Consider the following 26,141-nt stretch of genomic DNA (forward strand, 5'->3'; position numbering starts at 1 on the left):
GCTTGAAATTCAAAGAATATGTTTTTAGCGTGGAAACTGAAGGTGCACCTGCAGCTTTGGGGCCATATTCTCAATTAATAAAATCCAACAACCTTTTTGTTTATGGTGTTCTTGGCCTTTGAATGTCACTGTTGTATTGTATGATGGACATCTTATTGATACGATGTTCTTGGTCTTTAAATGTTATTGTTGTAAATTTGTAATGTCATTGTTTCTGGTGTTTTTGGCCTTTGAATGACATTGTTTCGGGTGTTCTTGGCCTTCATGGCTTTTATTCAGTGCAAAGGTTGAAGATAAGGGTATTTTTGTCTGAAATTTTCATTAAACATGCATGTGCTGTACATATGACATATTTGGGTTAATGAAAAGATATCTGTTACGGGATACGAGTCTCCGTGTAAGAGAGTTGTGTAGGGTCCGAGAAAGGTGTGGGCTGTGTGTAATAAGTCTCAAAAACAGAAAAGATAAAAAAAAAAATTGATAATTTTCAATATTTGGGTGTAGAAAAGATATTGTTCCATAAGAAAAAGTAAACAAAATATCCGTGGCAAGAGACAGAAAGAAGGACACTGTTCACGGTTAGGGTTTGAGTCTCAACCACTCTTTCTTTAAAGCACAGTCTCGCATTCCTCCTTGCCTCTTTGTTCTCTCTTTTTCTCTCTCCTTCTTTCTTTGTTTCTGTGTGTTCGAGATTGAAGAAGATGATGCAGGCTGGACCCGGCGGCATGGCCCAACAAGCGAACCAACAATACGCACAGCAACAGCAACAACCCTACATGATGATGCCGCCGCAGCCTCAGCCCCCTCAGATGTGGGCCACATCGGCCCAGCCTCCGTCCCAGTCGGTGGCTCCTCCGCAACCCACCAGCGCCGATGAGGTCCGTACCCTCTGGATCGGTGATTTGCAGTACTGGATGGACGAAAATTATCTCTACACCTGTTTGGCACACACCGGCGAGGTATTCTCTCTCTTTACTTTTAATCTTTCGTAGATTACTATCGCATGATTTTAGATTTATTAGAGTATATCGAAATCGAATTACTGTTCAGTTATGTGGACGAGAAAGGAGATTCATAATGTTCTCTTTTCTTTTTGAAGATGTAAATTTTGAGATCTTTTCTGATGCAGATTTGTGTTCTCTGTTGTCTATCTCTTGTTTTATGAATCTGAGATTTTGCTAATTGCATAATCTAGGAGAATTTGATTGATTTAGGTGGATTGTTATATTGCTAATATTTGAAAGTGTGCTGGTGAGTAAAAGAGGTCATTCTGAATATTAGGTTACTGATGAATGAGTATTGATTGCTTCAGGTGGCTTCAGTTAAAGTCATTCGGAACAAACAAACTAGTCAATCGGAGGGATATGGGTTTATTGAGTTTACTAGTCGTGCTGGTGCTGAGAGAGTCCTTCAAACATACAATGGCACCATTATGCCAAATGGCGGGCAGAACTTCAGATTGAACTGGGCAACTCTTAGTGCAGGTGAGAGGCGTCACGATGATAGCCCAGATCACACCATATTTGTTGGAGACCTGGCTGCCGATGTTACGGATTATCTTCTTCAAGAGACATTTCGGGCACGATATCCCTCAATTAAGGGGGCCAAAGTTGTAATTGATAGGCTAACTGGACGGACAAAGGGTTATGGTTTTGTTAGGTTTGGAGATGAGAGTGAACAGGTTAGAGCTATGACTGAAATGCAAGGGGTTCTTTGTTCAACAAGGCCCATGCGAATTGGACCAGCCTCTAATAAAAACCCTAGCACTCAGTCTCAGCCAAAAGGTTTGTCTCCTTCATAGTTGTTACGTGCTTGACATTTTGATGCAAATATCTGCTTGATATGCGGCTTAAAGATATTTTTTTTCTGTTTTCCTTCAGATGCCTACTTTTTGTCTGTTGCGTTAATGATACATTGATACCAGTTGGATTTAGTTCTTCAATTATCTAGTTATCTTTTGCATGTGTATCCCGAATGTTATTGTTCAATTTCCGATTCTTTTCAGTTTCACCCTTGAAGATGTGCAGTCCAAACTCATTTCTTCCTGTAATTTCCTTTAAAAATTTGGGCCAAGTAAATGATATTAAATAATAAAATCTTATAAAACTCCCGTTGTCTCAAAGCAGGGTGTCAAGAGGCTCTGTCATCTCGGAGCCTGGAACTGATTTCAGCTGAAATGGTTACCATTTTAGTGCATGGCCTTGTGTAGGTCAGTTATCTGTTTATGTATTGCCCATTATTTTTTGCGGCATTTTCTTTTCCGCTTCTAATTATATTTTCTTTTCATTTTGTTGCTCTGCTTTTTAGCCAAATTACGCAGCGCAACTGTTCAAATTACTTTCATTTCAGTCCTCCATTCTTGCTCCTTGCTCCTTTAGTTTACTCCTTTGAGATTACTGGAAGAACTACATTTATTGAGTTTCTTTTTTAGCTTTCCCTTGTTCTAAAACAAATCTTGTTTTACTTTCTACATTCTTTTGTTCATCTATCTGTTGCTATTAATTCAAGTATCCAATCTCTAGTCCATGATGAATTAAATTTGGGATGCCAGTGGTTAGTACTTTGATTTTGTAGAAGCTGCACTCTGCCAGATGGTTACGTTATCATGTCATTTTTTAGTGTCACAAGGGAAAGGTCTGTCACCATTCTTCCTAAATTTCTCAGCACAATACTTTGCAATTAAAGGTGTAATTTACTTTATATTGCTTAATCCTTTGGGCAGACCTATCTATCAAAATGTCAAGATGTTAAAATGACGTGTAAAGTTCTTATAGTCTGCAGTAACAAGCGTTTGACAGCTTCCTGGTTCACTCATTTCAGCCTCCATGGCCAACTCTGTTATGTTTTCTTTCTTAAATTCTAGAATTTTTGTAAGAAATAAGAAACAAGATATGCATATATAGATGGATAGTGACTTTCTCATTGAGAGATAAAGACTTATCATTTTCTGCATCCATTTTGTATATATATCATCTGCATTGCGTAATGCCAAAATTCCTGCCCTTGCATTGTGTGGCAACTATTTCAGTTGAATTTTCTCATATTTGAAAATTTATTGTGCAAGGCACTGACCACGTTATTGCTTGTGCTGTTTTTCTCTATACATGTCCTTCTAAAAGTGAGGTTAATTTCATTTCTAATAGTGAAGGGTGGTTAAAGCTTGTGGTGTATGTGTAAGGCACCCATGTTTGTTGCTTGTGGAATTTCTCTATATGTTTGCTTTAGAATGAATAATCTGGAGTTGAATTTGGAATATTTAAAGTTTCCTACTGAAAAGTTGTGCCTAAAAAAATTAAACTGTGCTTTTTATCTTTGAAACTCAATGTATTTTGTCGTTTTCTTTGTTTGGCATGTTTTTCCATGGACTGCTTCCGGAAATTCCTTGTTTAATGTCACCCATCTTTTTACTTCTCCTTTGAACATGCAGCATCATATCAGAATCCTCAAGGGGCACAGAACGAGCATGATCCAAATAATACAACTGTGCGTACTTCTTTGCAATAGAGAAACTACTCTTCTTTGTGCCTTGTGTTCATGACCTGAATTTTTTATTGCAGATTTTTGTCGGCAATTTGGATCCTAACGTCACGGATGACCATTTGAGACAAGTTTTTGGGCATTATGGAGAGTTAGTTCATGTGAAGATTCCAGCTGGCAAGCGATGTGGATTTGTCCAATTTGCGGACCGGTAATTTAGTCATTCAGATATTTGGTGTTTTATCTTGTGTTAAATTACTTTGTCTATATGTAGTGTCCTTTTATTGTACCATGAGGTTTCGTTTTCATGCATCAGGAGCTGTGCGGAAGAGGCACTGCGGGTTTTGAATGGCACACTTCTAGGCGGACAAAATGTTAGGCTTTCATGGGGGCGAAGTCCTTCAAACAAACAGGTTACTAAATTTACCGAATTGTTGTAATTCTGATCTGGCAATGTGTGAACTGATTTTGATAAATGAATTTGGATTTGTTGGATGATTTTCAGGCTCAACCAGATGCAAACCAGTGGAATGGTAGTGGTGGTGGATACTACGGATATGCTCAGGGGGGCTATGAAAATTATGGTTATGCCCCTGCTGGACAGGACCCCAATATGTATGGCAGTTATCCTGGGTATGCGAATTACCAACCTCCCCAGCAACAGCAGCAAATAGGATATAGCTAAGAAGTTGGGCACCAATTTTTTCCGTTTTCTTCTGTAATGCTATGCTATTGCTAAGATACTCGTTTTGGTTGCTTCTCTTTTATTGTATCGTGGAGAACAAACTTGGCTGAATACATTCTATGCGAATAGGATATAGCTAAGAAGTTTCTTATGACATTCTATGCGAATTTTATTTTGTATCCATTAAATATTGCTTGCTGAATTCTATTTGGTGAAAGCGATCACATTTGATTGTTATGTGTAATTCGCAGTACCCTCGAGCCGGTGGCATATTGTGTAGTGTATAATGAGTTATGTATGCAATATTGTCGCAATAGCTGTGTGGAAACCTTAATTCTGACTTTCGAATGCTGCCGATTTGTAACGAGATTTAGAGAGACTAATCAATGAAGCTTTTAAATAACGTAGAAAAAAAAATGTCTAAGTAGTCTTATGGTATGTTTGGGGTGGTCCTGCGGTGATGAAAATTCTCGTATTGGTTTTGTTGGACCATCACGATTTTGGAGGTATCCAAACATTTAGAATTATCAGAAATTATACTAAACAGAAGTGTTAATTATTTTTCAAATTAGTCTTATTAATAGACTAAATTGATGGATATTTAATATTTTAAGAAATATTTTAAGTAATTTTACTATTTTAAGGACTATTTAGAAAATTGGTAGTTTATTTTTCCTCAAAATCACAGAAGAAAAGCATAGCATTCTCATGTGAATGTCTTGCCCAATAATCCAACGAGTGTTTCACATGTGTTGTTACTTGTAGAAAACAAAAAATGCCAAACTGAGTTGGTTTATGAAAAACTTGATTGACAAAAATTCGAAAGTTTATTGCACCAATAAAATATGACCTTATCTCTTATTTTTACTGGCTGATCCAAAGTATTTCTTATCTTAAAGGAAGAGTAAATTAGACAACACATGATGTGTTTTTCTATATATTCCAATCTATATATTTTATAACAATTTTGACATGTAAGTTTAAAGTATATTATGAAAATATTAAAAATAAAAAAATATTTGAATAATTATAATTTTAAAATTTTTATATATTTTTTAATAATTTCAAGAAAATTAATTAGATAAATAAAATTAATTTTGTTTAATATTTAGGAAGCATTTGTTTCACGTCATCTTTGATTCTCGAAAATATTAGGATGAGAATAAATATTCTCATGTTTATTTGATGATCATGATAATATATTTTTGGGTATGTTTTATTTCTAAGAATGTTACCCTCACATTCTAAGCAGTTTTTATTTCCATCAGAAAAGGAAGAATAAGTCATATTCTCATGAGAATGAAAGTCAATTAATAACTACTTATTTCCACTATGTTCTTTTACCTTTTTTCACTTTCTTTTTTAATTTTTGGACATTACTTTTTCTAAAATTATTAAATACTATTAACCAAACGTGTCTATGAGAATATCATTCTTAGGTATAATAATTATGAAAATGTGATTCTTGAGGATGTAAAAATTATATCATAAAACAAACATCCTGATGTTATTTGGTATGCTATATGTTGTACATCTTTTCCTATCTGCTTATTTTACTTTCATATCCTATTCTATATCATAGTATGACAAATGAGCCCTTAAAATATCTTAATCAATGTTTTCAACCAAGAACTGACCAAATTTTAAATTATATTTATACAACTAAAGAGTTCATAATTTGCAACATCACCAACTAGCAACAGCCAACAAGTTATATTTTCTTCTTCATATATCAAGAGCTCAGTAACATGTACCTTCTCCCCAAATACCATGTATTCAGAAACCACAGGCAAGATTAAGAAGTATAGACAGTATAGGTTTATCATACGGATAACATAAAAGACTATTGAAAAGAAAACTTATTAAAAAAGTGACAGCAAAACAAAAGTAGAGCATAACGTAATACTCGGAAAAAAAAAAAGAATTAAAATTATAAATCTAAATGTCTACCGTACTGATTTATTCTCCAGCCTAATCTCCAACTATGGAAAACAACCTTCTCCATATTATCAAACTAAAATTTTCAAGTGTCTGATCCAATCTGCTCAGATTCCATTGACTTAGCTAAAGATTCAGTAGGTTGATTGAAATCCACCTTATTAATGTCACCAAAAGAGCTACAGTTCTGGGGATCTTCACTCTTCCCCCACAAATCATGTCCATCAGATGAGAACTTGGACTCAGAAGGAACAGATTTACCAATCTGTTCAGATGGCATGGCTTCCGGTTGGCTGGTCTCTAGTTTATGGTTCGATCCCACAACAGGAATGTTAACAACACTACTTGGTTTTCCATTTGAGTTTGAGGTGTCAACATTGCTTGAAGTCTCACTTGCAAGCTTTGTCTTTGTATCTTCTAGCACATCAGTTTTTGGCAATTCCTGCTTCTCCACAAAAACAGTTTTAGCAGTCTGCTCACATGGCAAGGCTTCTGGTTCAGCAGATACAGGGATCAGGTTGGATTCAATATTTGATGTATTTGGTTCATTCAGCTGATGCGCATAAGGCACAGCCTGCTGTCCAGTTCCGAGCTCCTTATTGGCGTTATCAATTGGTGGAACCAGGTTGATGAGTTCAGATGTTGCTTCTGAGACTTTTGTTTCTCCCCCATCAGCACTAGATTCTTTTACCTGTGTGGAGGCATCGAGTTCATGCAATGTTTCACTTTGTTTAACAGTTTTGTCATGATCCAACTCTGACATGATAGTAGACTGATTCACATGCCCAGGCTCTTGTGTACCCTGTGGAATTTCTTCACTGGAAATGGAATTTGGTATCAAAGTAGAGGCGGATTGATTCTCAAGTAAACTTGAGATGCCAGAATGGATCTCAGTTGGTAGCACTTGTTCTTCAGACATAGGCACCTGCTGTAATTCTGGCTCAAAAGATTGCTTGTTGCATTGTACTGTTGAGGGAACAGAACCATGTATCTCTGCCTGTGGGTTAACAACTGGAATTGGAATTTCTTTCCTTTCGATCATTTTGACATGTGGAGCCACATCATTTTCTACAGTAAGTGGAGGAACTTGTTCTGGTAGAAACACAAGGCCTTTTAAGAAAGCATCAGTGTCTGCCACCTTAACACTAAGAAGATATCCAGTTTTAAAAGTGCCATCAATGACACCAGTGACTTCCTTCCCAACCATTTCATCATCAGTTGTACCCGCTGTTTGGTTGGAGTTCAACACATTGTTATAACCAGGCATTACAGGCACATTCGTCCGTTGAACTACACTTTCTTCTTTTCGTGGTCGGCCACGTTTTCGTTTCATTGGAACATTGGATGGAGGGCCTGATCCTTGATTCTGTTGGTTCATTTTCCAGAAAGCCAAATACAGAGAGGTCTTTAGAAAATATCCCTGAAAAAGAACAATATTATTAATTGACCAAATGAAGTAGGTCTGATTATCAAATATTCCTTAATCTTGATGCTGGATAAAGATAAATAAGTGATTTCAGAAGAAATGTATGATGATGTGTGTCTAAGAGAGAATAATAAAAGAGAAGTCCAATTAAATTTTTTGGTTTGAAAATTATTATCATTTTCCTATTCATTCAAAAATGTATTTCTTTCTATGTTTTGATTATGAACAAATAACATCACCGTTATTAGAGACTTTGACATTTAATCCTCTGCACCTACCAAATTTAGTATCTATTACACAGATCAAAGAAAGTTCTATGCAAATCAATATAATCCGCATGAATACAAAATTATTAGGGTAAAAAATATAGGATTATTTTGCTACCACATTTAGTATCCATTACCCTTTATGTGTGTATCTTTATCCAGACTATGGATACAATATATTGTCTAATATCATCACTCTTTCAAAATGGTTAAAATGCTTCACATGTCATAGAGAGCTCTGCCATATTATCAAAAAGTTCAACAATAGGCTTGATATTAAAAGTATGGCCCACAGGCTTCATGTAAAGAAACTAATTGTAGTAAAATATGGTAAAAACATTATGCTTAGACGATTTATTAAATCACTATTAGGTTTTCAGTTATTAGCAATCTCCCTTAGTATGTAATTTGTAAGTACGACAGAAAGCCTTAACCAAAGCTTGTGGCATGCCCTGGCCTTGAAATGAGGTAACCTCCACTCCCCTAATCATCTTTAACATTCATGTACAAAAAAGAAAAGACAAGAAATTGAGAGTATTTAAGCACCTGAACGAACAAACAAATTTCTTGTTGGCAAGAATTAGGGCATAACCTCTGGAAAGATGAATCCCAGACTAGGAGTGAGCTGAATTCATAATGATTTGGAAGGGTAGTTGAAATGAGAATGAGATACTTGGGTACAATTCAGCAGATAAAACAAAACAAGGCTTCAAGAATCAAGGGCACAAACAAACAATATCACAATTTATAAAGCAATGCTATCATTTAAATGAGATCAATATGCGGCAGTGATTCATATGATCACAATTTTCAAATGAATTTTTCATTCCTGAAAGGAAACTTTATTGCATAACGTAAGATTTTGTATTCAAGGAATTTATAATGGATGTTTGATAACATGTGAGCTAGTGTCAATGCACAGAAAAAATCAAACCCATAAGAAATTACCAAGAATCATAGATGAATTCCCTGCTACTTGAACAACAAGGAAAAGGAAAACTGTAAAATGTAGGTTTGTTTCTTTTTCTTTGGGTACATAAACGTAAAAATGAAAGCAAGAAAAACTCACAGATGGATTGGGACAACCCAAGAAGAATGAATCTCGTTGTCTTGTAAAAGTGAAGAGTGTTGAATATAAATGGTGGTATTGTTGGGGTTGTTGGATTTACGAGTACATCAGAATCAGAGGAACACTCATATCACATCATTCCCTCTCTCCGACTCTTCCTTCTAAATTCCACCATATTGGGAAGAATAAAATTCCACACGTGACTGATTTTATTATGATAATAATAATAATTTATGATATTATTATTTTAAACAAAAATATTTTTATGAGTTAATTTGATTTTAGTCCTTCAAAAACATCTTTATTTGATTTTCATTTTACCAAAATTATATATATATATATATATATATATATATATATATATATGTTTTTTTTTAAGATATCATATATGACATGTCATGTATCACATACACCATTTAGGGATTTTGGATTTAAGAGAAATTACATTATTCGTTTCTTTTATTCCTAGTTTAAAAAACCAATATGCATATATATTAAAAGGTTGATTAAGTGGAGTAATATAATAGGCTCAAAGTCAGACTTGTATTATTTCTTAAGATAATTAAAAATATTTAACAGAACATATTAAATACTCATTACTATAAATCTTTTAGAACATTCATTATAAAGATTTTTAATTATTTTTTTAGAATAATTCTATAATTATTTTTACACCTGCACCCAATAATAGATTGCTATATTTTATAATAATTACTTTGAACCAAAAACTTATGGTAATTTTTTTATTTATTAATTTTAAATATTTATACAGACAATACATGAAAAATAAAAACTCTCCTATTTATTTATAGTTTATTGTGGATATAGTTTATGTTAAAAAAAAGACCCAGCATATTATGGATAAAAATATTCAATTTTATAGAAAAAAAAGTTCATAGTAAAAAAGGCCCGATAATTTATAAATAAAATAACCTACAAAATTAATTTATTTTTAAATTAAAATCAAAATTATATAATATTTTTTAAGAAAATTAAAACAAACAAAACTACTTAAAATTAAATAGCATTAAAAAAAACTATTGTATAAAAATAAGACTTACATAGTCCTTTAAGGATAATTATTTATTGTGGTTCTTAAAAAAATTGTTTTATTAGTTCCTCAAATTTTTTAAAAGTTACTCTTCATTCCTTTCCCTTTATTTCTTTGCATTAATGATGTTACAATTGTTAATGATTTCTCACCTTCAGATTCTTTTCTTAATTTAATTTTTTCAAAAAATATTTTATGGCAATTTAAAATTGTCAGAAAAACATGTAAAAAATCAATGCATTCAACATTCACTTTTTATTTCTTCTTTAAAATGGTCATAATGTAAAAAGACAAACACCAATACATATATGAGTCAAATATTTTGACGATTTAAAATCATCAAAAATTATTTTAAAAAATAAATGAAAAATTATTTTTAGCAATTAAAACTGTCCCAAAATTGTAAAATCATATACACAACGAATAAAAAGGAACTAAAAGTAATTTTAAAAAAAATTGAGAAACTAATAAAAATAAGTTAACTTGAAGGACTAAAAAAACAACTACCTAAATTTTAAAAATTAAAAATATATTTAAACGGTTTATTATATATGATGCCTCTGTTCTCCTTTTCATTTATTTTAAACTACTGTTGGGATCCTTAATTTTAGGAAGAGGATTGACGAATATGATAAAATTGAATCGGTCACTGACTCACTGTTATGCTTCTATTATATTCTATGGTTGGATATGAAAATATTTTTTTCGTACAATAAAAATGAAACAAACAAGCAGAAATTGAAAAAAAAAATTCTCCCATATATCAAATTAGAGCATTTTAGGAGCTACTATTTAATTTAACAACAATATTTTTTATAGTTCTTTTTAGTGAAATTTTAGAAAAATTTCTTACCTTTTTATGTGTCATCAATTTATCATTTTTTTAATCTTTATTTTAAAGTTAAATTTTCATTATTTTTTAAAAATGTCACTAGTTAAAAATAATCTTAACTATATCGTATGTTTATCATAAATTTAAAATATAATTTATGTTTAAAATAGGTTTTTTGTTTGATTGCTAGTACAAGGTTTTTTTTAAGTATATATATATAGATACAGGGTTTTATGATTTGTGAACAATTAATTAATACTGAGCAAGTGGTAGTCCCTACCCTACACAAAGACGAAGCAACAACGTACCAACAAGAGTTTTTGAAAATTTTGTCTTGTTAGAGGAAATAATATATATATATATATATATATATATATATATATATATATATATATATATATATATACTGAACAGCTGGACCAGGTCATGTTTCTCTGTTTCGCTACTATTGAATTATTACAGTACAATGACTGAGAATTATCTTTTTTTTACTATGTCTGATCATGTAAACATAATTCTTTCATTTTATTGTATGTTTTACAGAATTGATTCAAAAGATATGAGAGTACTTATAGAGTCATCCTATCAATGAGCTAGAAATTGATTAAACCAGCAATTAAATTAATAAATAATAAGTACTCCGCAAATATATATACCAGCTTCTGGCCGGAAAGGTTTATGTTGGTGTCACATGATTCACGAATAACCGTATAGTGCATCTTTAATTTGATATCACTTAATTATTCACTGGCAGAAATAATGAAAGGATCAATTACACTTAATTATTCACAGATGAATGAATGAAATCTATGATCAGATCGATGATTGCTTAAAATTCTTTGAGTATATGATGTATGTAAATATGTATAAAGGGTGATGTAATTAAGGGGAATGGATAATGGGAATACTGACATTATAATTTGGTACGTTATTCGCAATTGGAAAACTAGTTTATTTATTATTTAATTCTCAGGACGGGGTCTCATTTTCTTGCATGGAGATCGAAAAGGTGGCTTGACCAGACCAGATGCTATACATGATTTTAAACATGTGTATGCCGTGTACTTACGACTACGCCGTTATCTTCTGTTGCGAATGAAGGGGGAAAGTAATCTCTTTAGAGTGGCTAACCAAGTGAATTTGAACCTACATATGCTAATGAAATCTTTTCCTAAAGTGAACCGGCGTCAGGGATTAGTTTATCAAAATATTTCAAATCAAGATTTGAATCTATGTTAAGATTTAAGAGATTGAGATGATTAAAATTGTCTTAAAAAGAAAATACTCTTGAGAAACCAAATCAAATATATATATGTTTTAGATTATTATCTAATAAAATTTGTAGTTAGTTTTTGTACTTTTCTAATTGAATAATATTTTTTTGAGTAAAATTATATGAATACCTTTTTTTAAAAAAAAAAAAAAAAGAGTGATCCTATATCTTAAACACATTCAATGGAGAAAGAATTTATAATAAAAATTATAACAAAGATGATGCAATTTAGCAACATTATATTTTTATAAATAAATGCACAAATATATTAACGAATGAATTTCTAGAAATACACAGATTTTTATAGAGAATAGAAATTAGTGAATGAAAAATACGGAAACCAACTAATGTTCAAAATAAGAAAATTTCATAAACATGGTAAAAATCGCATAAAAATTAAGTTTCATTAGCAATTACGAAACTGGAAAATCTAATATTTTTTTAAGAGATTCAATCTCATTCTTAATCATAAAAAATTATATATTAATAACTTGCTGTGGAATTAAATTATTATGAGCATTTATAAAAACTAAAAATTTAAATTATTAGTATAAATGTTATAAGTTTATAATAAGAGAATGATACATGTATGATATTAACAACTTTTTTTTAGTATAAAATGTTGTTTTTAATACATTATATGTTAATATGATTTGTTATATTGAGAATATAATTGTTCATAATAAATATATTTTTAATACATTGAATGTTAATATGACGTGTTATATTAACAAATTAAATTTCATTTGATAAAAGACTATTCTAATAAAAACATTTTAATGCTTGACAATTTTTTATCCTTTAATAAATTATTTTTTTTATTAAATATTACTCTTCCGCGTGCAAATTACTTGTGGCCATGCACACACAAAAAAAAAAAGTGTTCATGTCAACTGTGAAAAGAATGGCGTTATCAATATCTCTCACATGTTGAAGCCCATGCAAATTAGTCACAGCCAACCATCAGTCCAAATTATTTTTGAATTCTTAGGCTATGTTTACATCAAAATTTGGAAAGTACTTTTATAAATTCTAATGAACAATAACCAATTTTAATGTATCAAATAAAACAAGAAAAACGTGTTGCTTATAAAGTAATTTTGTTTTAAGCTCTTCCAACTTTAATCCAAATATTTCATTTATATATATAAAAGATGAAATATTTGCATCAAAAAGTGAGAATATTTAGGGGGGGGAAAGGCAGTAGGTAAGATGTACAATTTTACAATAAATCAATGAACGGAATTAAAAATCCTCCAACCTCTATTTTGGGGGGGGGGAATGGTGGATTTCTTAGGTGTTCTATACAAATACAATTACTGATGCTAAAAACCTTCTCAATCTCTCTACACTTATATGCAACCCTTGAGCACCATTAGTTGATCTCATCATCATCAATCAACTAACCTAGCTCAGGAATACTCTCTAGCACGGGCCTCCACAATCTGTGACGAGTATCATGATCTCTGGCGTTTATTAAGCGAAGCAGAACTTGTTCTGCAGAAGCTCGCCCTACTTGCTTCTTATTAACCTGTTGTTGTTTTGAAATCTTTATCTTCACTTTCCCATTGGCATCAGGAGAAGCTCCTAGAGCTCCCATAAGCTTCTCCTTCTGTACTTTCCCTAAACTCAACCCATGACCATGAGTATGACCTTCGTCAAATACCTTGCTTGAGGTCGTCTTCTTGGACGTCAAATCACTCCAGTCCTCGCCGTCCCACTCCATTGATGATGCCGGCTTGCAACAGTTTCCCATATTTTCACAGATGAATGATAAAATATATATGATGAGATGATTGCTCAAAATTCTTTGAGTATAATGTGTGAAATTAATAAAAATGAAGATCAATATCTCCGGTAATGTATGCGTTATTTAAGTCTTATTAGAAAAGAAAGTTTGTGAGGTGGGAGGTTATAATATGATAGTTATATATAGGGGATGATGTAAGAGAAATGGATGATGAGAATAATCATTATTTGGTTATTCGTAATTGGATGATTATAATTTATTATATAATTCTGAGGACACGGAGAGCTAGATCTGGTCTCATTAGTGTGCATGGCAGCCAAAAATTAAGGTGGCTTGGTTGACCAAATATGTCTCGTGTACGACTACGCTTTATGTGTGAAATCGTGAAAGTTGGTGGGGTATGCCCGTCAATATTTATTTTATCAACAAAAGTTAAAAGTTAGTAGTTAGTCGTTAATAAATCTCTACTGGTATACATTTTTCCTAGCGAAGAGACCTTGGGAAGAGTGAACACATACTCAGTGCAAAATATAACGTACAAACTTACAGTGACACCAAGTAGTAAACTAACACGACTTATTAATATATACAAGAGATAATACAGTGACACCAATTGGTCTTGTCTTGGAGTTTGAAGTTGGCATGAGATGGGTGTTTAAGGCAGTACTTAGCCTGAAGCCATGAACTATATACGGATCATTTTCAAATTGGTGTTCCAGTTCAGTGGGGGAAACATTACAATTTGCTAGCGGCTGACTGGTATTTTCAAAGTTATATATATGCCTGAATGCTTTTGAATGGGCTGCAACCGTGCCAGAACTTGGATATGAACTGAGGTTTCATCACATAGGTTTGGAAGTGTCTTTTGTTGCCGCACCACTCAGCATGGGTCACTTTCAACACATACATATGCAGATGCAGCAGCTGTCATCTTTTTTTAATCAGCACACTATTCAGCTGTCATATGCAAATTTTATTCCCAATACAGGGGGGGAATATAGTTTTGAACCTATACTCCTTTTTTAAAAAAAATTATTTTTTTTTATAACAAAAATTTGAAGTCTTGTATTAGAATTTATGTGCTTTTGACCTCCTTAAAACATGCTATAAATCCATCTGATAAAAATTAAAGTTATATCGACAACCTAAATAAATTAAAGTATATAAACTTTATGGACTCAATATTGATAATTCTTAAAAAAATTAATAGATATATTCGTATGAGAAAAGTTATAATTTATTTAATTATTACATTAACCTGATATATATATATATATATATATATATATATATATATATATATATATATATATATATATATATAAATTATCTTGTAATTACCATTTCAATTGATTCTAGTTTTCAAGAATTAATTATTTAAAACGAACCATCAATAATTTCTTTAAAAAAAAATCTACAATTTCTAACATCGATCAATTATTTCATTTATTTTAAATCATTTTAATGAATGTAAAATTATATTGTACTTTCATTTTTGCTTTATTTTCTAGTATAAAGATGGTTGCTAAATATTAAATTAATAAAAATTAGAAAAAACCAACATTCAATAAAAATAATAATAATAATAATAAGTTCAAGCTTTAAATTATACTTTAATCAATTAGTCTAGAGTTTGTATATATCGCACGTATACTTTAAATTAAGTACTCCGCACATATCCTTTAATAGCTTTTGGAAAGGTATATATGTTCGTGTCATCACATGATTCATGAATAACCGTATGATGCACGAAACATCTTTGATATGGTCTCATTTTCCTCACGAATCTAGCTTGGGATAAGTTAATATATTTTGGTTTATAACTGATCAATCATGAAGAGGAAACTTTTATATATATATTTTTGATCTGGTTTCACACACAAGACAAAGACAAGAACACTTATTCACTGGCAGAAATAATGAACTGATCAATTACAAATCCTCCAACCTCAATCCAGTTATTTTACATGAAAAGGTTGGAAAAGAAATGCTGGATTTCTTAGGTATACAAATACTGACTAATATATATATATATGTATGCAACCCTTGAGCACAACTAGTCGATCGATCTCATCATCATCAATCAACTAACCTTGCTCAGGAATACTCTCTAGCTCGGGCCTCCATAATCTGTGACGAGCGTCATGATCTCTTGCGTTTATTAGGCGAAGTAAAACTTGTTCTGCAGAAGCTCTCCCTACTTGCTTCTTATTAACATGTTGTTGCTTCTCCAACAATTCTGCCAACTCTTTCTTTGAAATCTTTATCTTCACCTTCCCGTTGGCATTAGGAGAAACTCTTAGTGCTTCCATAAGCTTTTCCTTCTGCACTTTCCCTAAATTCAACCAATGACCATGACCATGAGTATGAGCTTCTTCAAACACCTTGCTTGATCTCGTCTTCTTGGACGTCAAATCACTCCAGTCTTCACCGTCCCACTCCATTGATGATGCCGGCTTACAGCAGTTTCCCATACTTTCACAGATGGATGCTATCTACCTATGATCAAATTATTGTTTAAAAATTCTTTGAGAGTATGATGTATGTAATTAATCAAATGAAGATCAACATCTCCGATTACGTATCTGTTATTTGAATCTCAGAAAAATGAAGTTTGTGTGGGAGGTTTTAATTTAACCTTTTAGTGTGTGTATATATATAAGGGGGTAATGGATGGGAAATGGATATATAATGGGAATACTGACTTTTGGTTATTCTCAATAGAATTATTAGAATATTTATTGGAGCTAGTATATATAAATATAATATTTCACAACACGGAAAGCTAGATCTGGTCTGGTCTCATAATTCTTGTGGCCAAGGCTGGCTTCCGTGACCAAATAGTATTATATGATTTGAACCAACATTCGTGTATGTCGTGTACGACCAGGCTTTATCTTCTGTGGCGAGTGTGTGAAAAATGATGAGGGGAAGTAGAAGTAGCATCCTTATTCCTTAGGAGTGCTGACTAACCAATGCAACACGTGCATATATATATATATATATTTATGATAAATTTAAAATGGGCTCCAAATGTTTGTCGATCGTTTGCCTTTAATTACTTCTCCTCGTCTCACTGTGACTCACGCAAAGAGAAATGCACTCGGGATTACATAATGAAATTCGTATTTAATTAATTTGCTTTGGTACTTTTCTAACTGAATTATTATTTTTTTGTTTTTGTTTTATATACCTAATTAATGCTCTCGGGTACGTGATCTCTATGTTTCTGTCTTGGCTGTTTCTGTTATGCATGCATGCAACAACTCACTTTGGCACAACTTGAACCCAGTAAATAGCAAATACAATATGAATAGCGTGAGCCAATTAATTCGAAAATGAAAAGTAATCAACGTTACCAATCAATTGAAATCACCGCAAATACTGACTCTAGTTCAACAATTGAAATAAAATTCAATGGCATACAGTGCATCTAATTGAAAATAATGTACCAAATCATGGGCTACGAACGTAACATGCCAAATTCACCGATTCAACAATTATACATAATATAACAATATAATAACTGAAATTTTATTAGAAAAAAACACTAAGAATGTATTTGGATGGAGAAATTTAAAATTCTGAGAAATTTTAAATTCTAAGAATTTCAAATACTTTAATTGAAATTATTTTATTTTCAAAATTTTGCATTTGGATAAAAAAATTAAAATTATGAGAATGAAAAAAATGAATAAAAAAAATATGATTAATGTGCTAGTTATACGTGTTCCTATATGCTCACACTCAATTGATATTTTAGGAGCTCGGAGAAGACTCTAAGAAAAGAATTTCAATTTCTCACTTTTTAGAAGGAAATTGAAATTTCAGATTTTTAGTTATTTAAAATTCTGTTTTAAAATTCCAGAATTTTAAATTCTTCATAAAAAGCATCCAAACAATGAATTCTAAATTACAAAAATTCAAATTCTCTGATAAATTATTTTTCTCACTTAAAATTCTTTATCCAAACGCACTCTAAAAGTTTGAAAACTTTAGGCCATTCGTTAAACATTTACCGATTATTATTGTCCTTATTGTAAAATATATGTATAAAGATATTTTTTTAATGCGTTTACAGAAATCAATCAATGAATATATAGAAAAAGTAACCCTCGGATCCAATCAATGAATCTAACCGTATTTATCCTAATAATATAAAAGAATTCAATCATTGTCAAATGTACAATGTAAACGGCCTCAATAAATCCAAAACCTCTTTTCATATTTTTATATTTGTTATGTAAAATTTTCAAAATCTTTTTTCATATTGTTATATTTGTTAGGTAAAATTTGTCTAAGTTATATAACTTTATGTGTAGCTTTAATGATCAGATCTTGAGAAAAACATGAGAGCGCATTCAAAAATGATTAAAATGGGAATTAAAATTTGAAAAATTGAATGTGTCATGGAAGGAATCTATTGTGATTGAAATTGGCTACTTCGAGATTAGAAAACACTTAAAAGTAAGGTGTTTTTGAAAATTGAAATATCATTTGAAGCGATCACAAAAAAAAGTTAATAACATTATATTTATGTATTTAGAAATATTATTATAAAGTATTGAAATCATAGAATTCGATTATTGGTATTATAAATTTATAAATAAGATCTCAAAATATTAATTTTAAGTGGTTATATCACTTAACTCTTTAAATATCGACAATGTCTTGTATCAAAATTAACTACTCATTCAGAAGATCATCATGTATGAATTCATTTTTACCTTTTATGGATTTAAATCTCTTTATTTCAGTTTATATTTTTAAACTCTTTAGTTGTTCGATCTTTTTTTATTTCTGGTTACAATTTTTAAGGTCAACACATTTATTATTAGATCATTAACCATTAGTCATTAATAGACATTTTTCCGTTGACAAGAATATCTCATCCATATCACACATGGTAATCATATGAATCACCGATTCCAAAAAGAAATTACGACCCGCCTTTGTCATTGGCAAATTCTAAGTTCCTCTTAGAAATAATATTCACAAAGGAATTTAAGTTAACAAAAGGATAACTTAAGAAAGACCTCCAAACATTTGGGGTAAGTTGGTTGGTCTTGCGCGCCTTGAGGAGTTCTACAATATTTCTAATGAGCATTATGCACTTGTCTGGATAAGCAAGCTAGCAAATATTAGGCCACTTAGTATAACCATTACTAAAGCAAAGCATGTGTACTTGTCCTATTTTTAGGGTGAGTATCAGCATATCTTGTGCTTCATTCTCCATTAATTTGCACCTAGCTCCTATCAATAAAAGTTTTGCTTAAGAAAGAAGTATGTGATCAGGTTAGTATACGCTAATATTTTCCCACTTCATTTCTAAATGCTTTTTTGGTGCTTTAGAATTAAAATTCCACTGCAGACTATACACGAGTTTTCTGTTTTTCGATTAACTTCCTTTCTTATGAAGGTTTCTTATTGAAGCCCAGTTGTTGGTAATAGTACTGGCGCGAAAATTTTCAATAGTCTTAATACATCAATGACCAAATTATTAGTACCTAAGCAATTGTTATTTTTTTAAAAGAGTTTAACGTGAACATACTAATAGTAAAATTTTATATTTTCATTTAATTATAAATTATAATTTGAATTACGTACTTTAAAATAATTATTTTAAAATTCAAAAAACTTATCTTATATAATAGATTATGATTAGATGAGTGTGTAAAATATTTTATATTTTTAATGTATAACTTTTTTTCTTTTTAAAATTATAAAAACTATTAGTTGAATATATATATATATATATATATATATATATATATATATATATATATATATATATATATATAAAATGAATGATCATCTTACAGTAATATAAATTTAATAATTATTATAAAATTTTATAACTTTCAACTTAATAATATTTCATTAAAACTCATCGTTGGATCGAAAGTCTCTTTCACATAAATTACACATGTAAAAATTATATATTTAAAATTTTATGTTAATCTAAAATCATTTGGTATCTCGTTTATATAAATTAAAATCAACATAATATAAATATTTTAAAATATATTAAAATATGAATTATTTAATTTTTTTGTTCGATTTTGATAAAATTTGACATAAATTAATAAATTAACAATCTTGATAATATGTAGATATAATTCAATAATTAGATTGACAAAAATTGTGTAATAATTATCAAAATTATACTGATTAAATGAATTCTAATTATTTATTTATAAGAATTAATTACAAATCCCGTAACTCCTGTCCTATTATTTTACATGAAAAGGTTGGGAAAAGAATGCTGGATTTCTTAGATGTTCTATACAATTACTGGTGCAAAAGACCTTCTCAATCTATTTACACTTATACGCAATAAATCCTTGAGCACCATTAGTCGATCCCATGTTGAATCAACTAACCTCAGGAATACTCTCTAGGTCGGGACGCCAGAATCCATGACGAGAATCATGATGTCTTCTAGCCTTTATTAAGCGTAGCAAAACTTGTTCTGAAGAAGCTCTCCCTACTTGCTTCTTGTTATTAACATGTACTTGTTGCTTCTCCAACAATTCTGCCAACTCTTTCTTTGAAATCCTTACATCTGTTGCCTTACCATTGGCATCAGGAGAAGCTCTTAGCGGTCCCATAAGCTTCTCCTTCTTCTGCACTTTGCCATGAGCAAGAGTTTCGTCAAACACCTTGTTTGATCTGGTCTTCTTGGACGTCGTCAAATCACTCCAGTCTTCGCCATCCCAGCCCGTTGATGATGTAGGCTCACAACAGTTTCCCATATTTTCACAAAGATGAATGAATTTATTAAAGTCTCAAAATAATGAAGTTTGTGAGGTGGGAGGTTTATAACTTGTATAGAGAGAGAGAGGGTGATGCAAGGGAAGTGGATGATTGATTAGAGGCAATTGGATTATTAGTTTATCTATAGAGTAATATTGTCTAATTCTCACGGCGGCATCTAGAATGAATCTAGTCTCATTGCTGGTCATGGAGGCCCAAGCTAGGGTGGCTTCCTTGACCAAATATATAGTTTGTATGATTTTAAATAACACGTGTACGCATGTCGTGTACGACTAATTAGTTGCGAGCGTGAAATTAAGGGGTGAATGTAGCATCTTTAGGATTGACTAATCAAGTGAATGTGAACGTACATATGCCAATGGAATTGGAATGTTTGGCTTGTCGTTTGCCTTTAATCGCCTCTTCACGTGTAAATCACAAGGGTGATCTTTAGGCAAAAATAAATGTTCCGGATTACCTAATTAATGAGGTTTAATTTGTATTTATAATGAATACTTGAAGTTGCTTAACGTCTTTTTTTTTTCTTTTTCCTTTTTTTTTTTGACCGATAAAAGAATGTCATATTTAGCGAGCAATCAAAACTTACAAAATAGTTCCTTACATCATCATGCTTTGTGAAAATCATATGAATCACTGCTTCCAAGAAAAAGAAACTACCTACAAGCCACCTTTTTCTCTCTCACACACACACACACACACATATATATATATATATATATATATATATATATATGACTTAAATACATTTTTTTTAGTTTTTGTAATTTAGTATTTTTTTATTTTCGTTCTTATAATTTTTATTTTCGTTTTAATTATTATAAAATATATTTATTTTATTTTATTTTATTTTTCTTAAATGTTTTAAATAGTAAAAAACTAGTTTGAATGATAAAAAAAAAGCATTATATTACAGGGACTTACCTAACTTCATATGAATTTCTACTGCCTTTCACGGTTTTCTTGTCTTTGTCCCTCGATCGCTAGGGTTATTAGACTTATTCGTGTCTCAACTTAAATTATACACTACAAAAGATTAAAAAATTAGTGATTAAATTTAATAAAAAATTATTTTTTTTCATCATTATGTAATTCTGGAATCACAAAAAAATTAACGTCAAATTATTTCATCACTAATTTCAATTTTTCTTTTAATAATATATATTGCGAGACTTTTCAAAGAGTTCCCTCCCTAAGTTGAATAGTTTTGGCTTAAACTATAACACTTAGCCCACAAATTGCATGGAGAGAACGACTTGGTATGATAACGATACCATGAGTATGATTTGCGACGCCAACGAGAGCATGTCTCTTTCTATATAGATAAGCATCATTGGTTATTGAATTATTCTTTATTATTCTTATTCTTATCTCAATCCAAACATCATTCACCAATTGCCTCTGTCATCTTTCTATCCAAACAGATCAGGTATTACCAGTTCAACTCATGTATAAAACAGTCTAAACTTATGAGTTTTGTTTTTTTTAATAGTTATATGCTTGTATAAATGATAGTCATTCGTCGTAATATAGTGAACTTTAATATTTTCCAAATACTCTTCCTTTTCTGTAGTGGTCATCAATGATGAGCGCGCGCCTTAAAAAGAATTTGTCGGATCAATATAGTATATGAACTTATGATTAGTTTATAAAGAAAACGAAAATGAAAGTCTAAGTTGGACACTTGGATCACATATATAAAATGGTCAGTCAAAACGTCTACAGGCTTTCCACATGTTTTTTAATCTGTGATTTGTCTATTGAAATGACCTAAGTAAATAAAACGAAACTTGTACCAAGCATAGCTTAGACTGGAATATTGAGGCATGAACATAAATTTATGGCTGAATTAACGAACTGTGTGTAGTTACTTGGACGTCCTTCCATAAAAGTTTAAATTAAACATATACTTGGCTAAACTTGCAGAACTATTATTAGTGAAGCATAATTTTTCTAACAAAAGTAAAATCTCTCCCAAACAATTACACTATTCGTATGAGCGGGCTTAAGTTATAAATACTAATTTATACATTCTTCTCATATACAATATGTTTAAATTATATTGTCATTTTTTCTTAGAATATATTTAATTAAAATATATTTGATAAAAAAAATTACATTGTCATCTAATAATATATTATCATGTTGTTCACTTTATAATAATCACTTTAAAATGTAATACTTGGTGATGATTTTTTATTGATTGATTAAGTACGTAGAAATTAAACTTTTAATAAAAAAAACTCTATTAAGAAAAGAATATGTGCTAACTTTTGCCCATTTCAATGTGAACAAGTTTATTATGAGTAACTATTTAATTATAAATGAACTTTATAAAGGTATTTTGCATTTTTGCTTCTCCGATCCCTTTAACTTCTAAAGTCACCACGAACTAATTTTAAATTAATATTATATTCTTGATTAATTTTAAATATGATATTATTGATTTTCAGACTTTAATTAAAGGATGAAACGATTATCGACTCTGGAACTTTACTCAAAATATTCATTTTATCTTGTAAAATCTCAAAATCAACCATAAGGATTAATTCAAAACTAGTAATCAATAATGATAAATCTCGCAAATTAAAGAGTGATATTAGTTCATCAGCAGATTGAAATACACAGTGGCAATAGTGGTTATACTACTGTGAGTGAGAGTGATTTAAACCAGATAAATTAGCTAGAGTGAGCTTGTGGCCATGTTGCGCAGCGGAGCTTTGGTACCATCAAAGCATTTAGACAATAAAACCTGATATATAACGGAGAATTAAATTGCATAATTCGTCTCACAGAAAAACAAAACAGAGTGGTTCACGTGGTGTATATATACCACCACTAAGAGAGAAAACAACCTGACAATTAACAAACCTTGCTCACAGCAGCATACAGCACTACTACACTGAACAGAAAAAAGTATACTGCACTACGTACAGTGAACAGAGAAAATAAAAAGTATATGTATTTATCCATTCAATATGCTACGCATATAACCACTATATCCACTGTCTTTCATTCTAACATACATTTTAATACTCTGGATCCACAGGTGTGGGAACTGTCTGTAAAGTCTCGTAATATAATACAATATATTTGATTGTTTCTCGCATTTATAAGCAAATATATGGGCACATGGCAGAACCCAATAATCAAGCTGCCCGGCATTTATTTGGTGACTAGCAGAACCAAGTAGTCACCAATATTTTGGAAATAGCACAATGAGAAACTGATCTGTTTAGCTATATTTTGGGGTGGCACTCACCAAAATCATTTTCGCGTGCTTTAATTTCATCCCTTTCACTAAATAACCTGAACTTTATCAGTAATGCCAGGTATGGGAATATCCCCAAAGGACAGCTCCGTATATAAAGACTCTTCAACCCAAACCAGAAAACACTGAACACTTCACTGCATTACATTCAAGTCATATCGTGTGCCTTCTATCTCCATGTGTGGATTTAGCTCTCTAAAATAATATATTATACTCCATCTATTTTTAATTATAAGATTTTTTTTTATTAATTCATACTTTTTAAAAACAATAATTAATCATATTAAATATATTATCATTTTAAAATTATCTTTTTATATTTTTCTATTTATTTAATTATTTTTTTATTAATGTTAAGAAAAAGAATAATTAAATAAGATTATGTGGAAAAAAAATTAATACATCTAAAAATTAAAAAATAACCTTATAATTAAAAATAAAAAGAGTATTTATAGTATTATATCTCAAAAAGGCAATGCTAGTAATGTAATCCGTCTCCGTCATGTGTCAATCTGAATCTTCTGGAGTTAAATTTAACGACAATCTAGCAGTTGTTTCTGCGTCAGATATATAGCCTCTTTTGTTTAATTTTCTACCCGCTCTAGAGGCTATGGTGAAAATAAATTGAAGTAGTTAGCTACAATTAGGAGAAAGTAGGTGAGATCCCAAGTCACAATCACTCGCAAAAAAAACAAGATCTCAATTAATAAACACGTGATGGAAAGAAAAAATCTAAGATATGTTAACATTTTACTCAATATATATGAATAAGACGCGATAGATAGCAATATGAAAAGAATGAAAATAAGGTATATTCCTAGTAAAAGCCACATTTGGAAGCATGCTGCAATCATGAAACAAGTGGCAACACCATAAGGTATGGAAAGAGTACAATGAGATACTGGTTAGTTAGCAATACATTCGGGTTGCACTGATCACCAAAATCATAGGCGACTTCATCGCTATCAATAATCACAATAACACTGGTAACCCCTGAACTTTGATTTTCATTCATGCGAGGTATGGGACTATCCCCAAACGACAGCTCCATAAAGAACCTTCGTGTTCTTAATTGGCAATGGCCAACCCTTTCAACCCAAACCAGAAAACACTGAATACTTCAACTACATTACATTCAAGTCGTATAATATGTGCAGATTTAATTAGCTCTGTAATATCTCAAAAAGCCAATGTGTCAATCTCAATCTTCCGGAATTAATTTTAGCGACAATTTAGCAGTTGTTTCTGCGTGAGATACCCTCTTCTATTTAATTTCTACCCACTCCTCTACTACCGTCTACTGCCGATTATGGTAAAAATAAATCCAAACTAATAGCCACATGCAATTAGGAGAATCCCAAGTACACACACAAAAAGCATAATCTCAAAGAATTAATACCAAAGTTGATTAGGCTTGTTCACTCTGCCTTCAATTACACAGATGATGGGAAGGAAGGATCAGAGAAAGGTACACATATTTTACTCCACTCGATATGCATCAGAAAAATAAGATGCGATAGCTACAGGAAAAGAATGATATGCATGGTCCTTCGTGGCTGAGTATAGATTTCCTTATAAGACATATTCCAGTCTAAGCAAAAGTCAATAAAGCCACATTTTGAAAGGGAAATGTTTGGTGTTAGACACTTAAAAGAGAAACAAATATAATAAGATTTATGATGTGAAAAGAAGAATGAAAAATAAAAAATATTGAAAAAATATTTATGTATCATTATTTCATTTCAAAATTTACTATAATAATAAAATCAGTAATTACCATTTAGAATTGGCATGGGAGTGGGAGATATCTCTCTCATGTGTCTTTTCATTGAAAAAGGGAGAGAGATTAATGGTATGTTTGATAAAAATGAGAAAAATGATATTAAACAAAAAAATTCCAATTCACATCTTTTATATTTTACTTTAATTTTTTTAAAAAATATATTATTATCTTTTTTATTTTCATCCTTTAAATCAAACACATCTTACAAAATCGAAATTTTCTTTTAGACAAAGATAATATTTTGAAAATTTACATTTATTCAATCAAATTGATTAAGTACTTATAATTCAAATTGACGGCATAATAGTATTAAATATTATATTTATTAAATACAAGATATAATTAACTTGAACAATATAATTAACGGTTATACTCAATCAATATAATGTTTTTATTTTATTTTTTATTTTTTCATTCATAACAAATGGAATAGAATAATGTAGAGCCCCGCTTATTTTTTTTTTCATATTTCTGTCCTTTCAAACAAGAAAACCAAATGGAGAAATGATTTATTTTTCTACTCTCTTTTTTTTTTCTATATATCCA

The 26,141-nt window shown here is 30.8% G+C and overlaps 5 protein-coding genes across 5 annotated transcripts; 1 reads left to right on the top strand and 4 right to left on the bottom strand.

Annotated features, from left to right (window-relative positions):
• The first annotated feature begins 521 nt into the window (after positions 1-521).
• On the top strand, positions 522-4,406 carry LOC114420162 (polyadenylate-binding protein RBP45-like). The gene is made up of 6 exons (XM_028386043.1): positions 522-959; positions 1,313-1,784; positions 3,428-3,483; positions 3,558-3,688; positions 3,794-3,890; positions 3,983-4,406. The coding sequence occupies exons 1-6, from the start codon at positions 702-704 to the stop codon at positions 4,160-4,162; spliced, it is 1,194 nt and encodes a 397-aa protein (XP_028241844.1). The 5' UTR covers positions 522-701; the 3' UTR covers positions 4,163-4,406.
• Positions 4,407-6,185: 1,779 nt separating this feature from the next.
• Positions 6,186-7,367, bottom strand: LOC114420750. The gene has a single exon (XM_028386557.1). The coding sequence runs from the start codon at positions 7,365-7,367 to the stop codon at positions 6,186-6,188; it is 1,182 nt and encodes a 393-aa protein (XP_028242358.1).
• Positions 7,368-13,212: 5,845 nt separating this feature from the next.
• Positions 13,213-13,886, bottom strand: LOC114417832. Its single transcript, XM_028382868.1, has one exon. It carries the CDS (start codon positions 13,771-13,773, stop codon positions 13,420-13,422), a length of 354 nt encoding a protein of 117 aa, XP_028238669.1. The 5' UTR covers positions 13,774-13,886; the 3' UTR covers positions 13,213-13,419.
• A 1,705-nt stretch (positions 13,887-15,591) lies between these two features.
• LOC114417667 lies at positions 15,592-16,435 on the bottom strand. Its single transcript, XM_028382766.1, has one exon. It carries the CDS (start codon positions 16,239-16,241, stop codon positions 15,855-15,857), a length of 387 nt encoding a protein of 128 aa, XP_028238567.1. The 5' UTR covers positions 16,242-16,435; the 3' UTR covers positions 15,592-15,854.
• Positions 16,436-19,938: 3,503 nt separating this feature from the next.
• Positions 19,939-20,669, bottom strand: LOC114417701. The gene has a single exon (XM_028382791.1). The coding sequence runs from the start codon at positions 20,520-20,522 to the stop codon at positions 20,142-20,144; it is 381 nt and encodes a 126-aa protein (XP_028238592.1). The 5' UTR covers positions 20,523-20,669; the 3' UTR covers positions 19,939-20,141.
• Positions 20,670-26,141: the final 5,472 nt, after the last annotated feature.

This window comes from Glycine soja, chromosome 7 (genome assembly GCF_004193775.1).
Source record: "Glycine soja cultivar W05 chromosome 7, ASM419377v2, whole genome shotgun sequence".
Classification (NCBI taxonomy): domain Eukaryota; kingdom Viridiplantae; phylum Streptophyta; class Magnoliopsida; order Fabales; family Fabaceae; genus Glycine; species Glycine soja.

Bases quoted from the DNA above. Each gene is read 5' to 3' on its own strand.
- LOC114417667 (XM_028382766.1), bottom strand. From the start codon at position 16,241: ATGGGAAACTGCTGTAAGCCGGCATCATCAATGGAGTGGGACGGTGAA.
- LOC114417701 (XM_028382791.1), bottom strand. From the start codon at position 20,522: ATGGGAAACTGTTGTGAGCCTACATCATCAACGGGCTGGGATGGCGAA.
- LOC114420162 (XM_028386043.1), top strand. From the start codon at position 702: ATGATGCAGGCTGGACCCGGCGGCATGGCCCAACAAGCGAACCAACAA. The intron at 1,785-3,427 runs GTTTGTCTCCTT...TTGAACATGCAG, and splicing joins CACTCAGTCTCAGCCAAAAG to CATCATATCAGAATCCTCAA. The intron at 3,891-3,982 runs GTTACTAAATTT...GATGATTTTCAG, and splicing joins GAAGTCCTTCAAACAAACAG to GCTCAACCAGATGCAAACCA.
- LOC114420750 (XM_028386557.1), bottom strand. From the start codon at position 7,367: ATGCCTGGTTATAACAATGTGTTGAACTCCAACCAAACAGCGGGTACA.
- LOC114417832 (XM_028382868.1), bottom strand. From the start codon at position 13,773: ATGGGAAACTGTTGCAAGCCGGCATCATCAATGGAGTGGGACGGCGAG.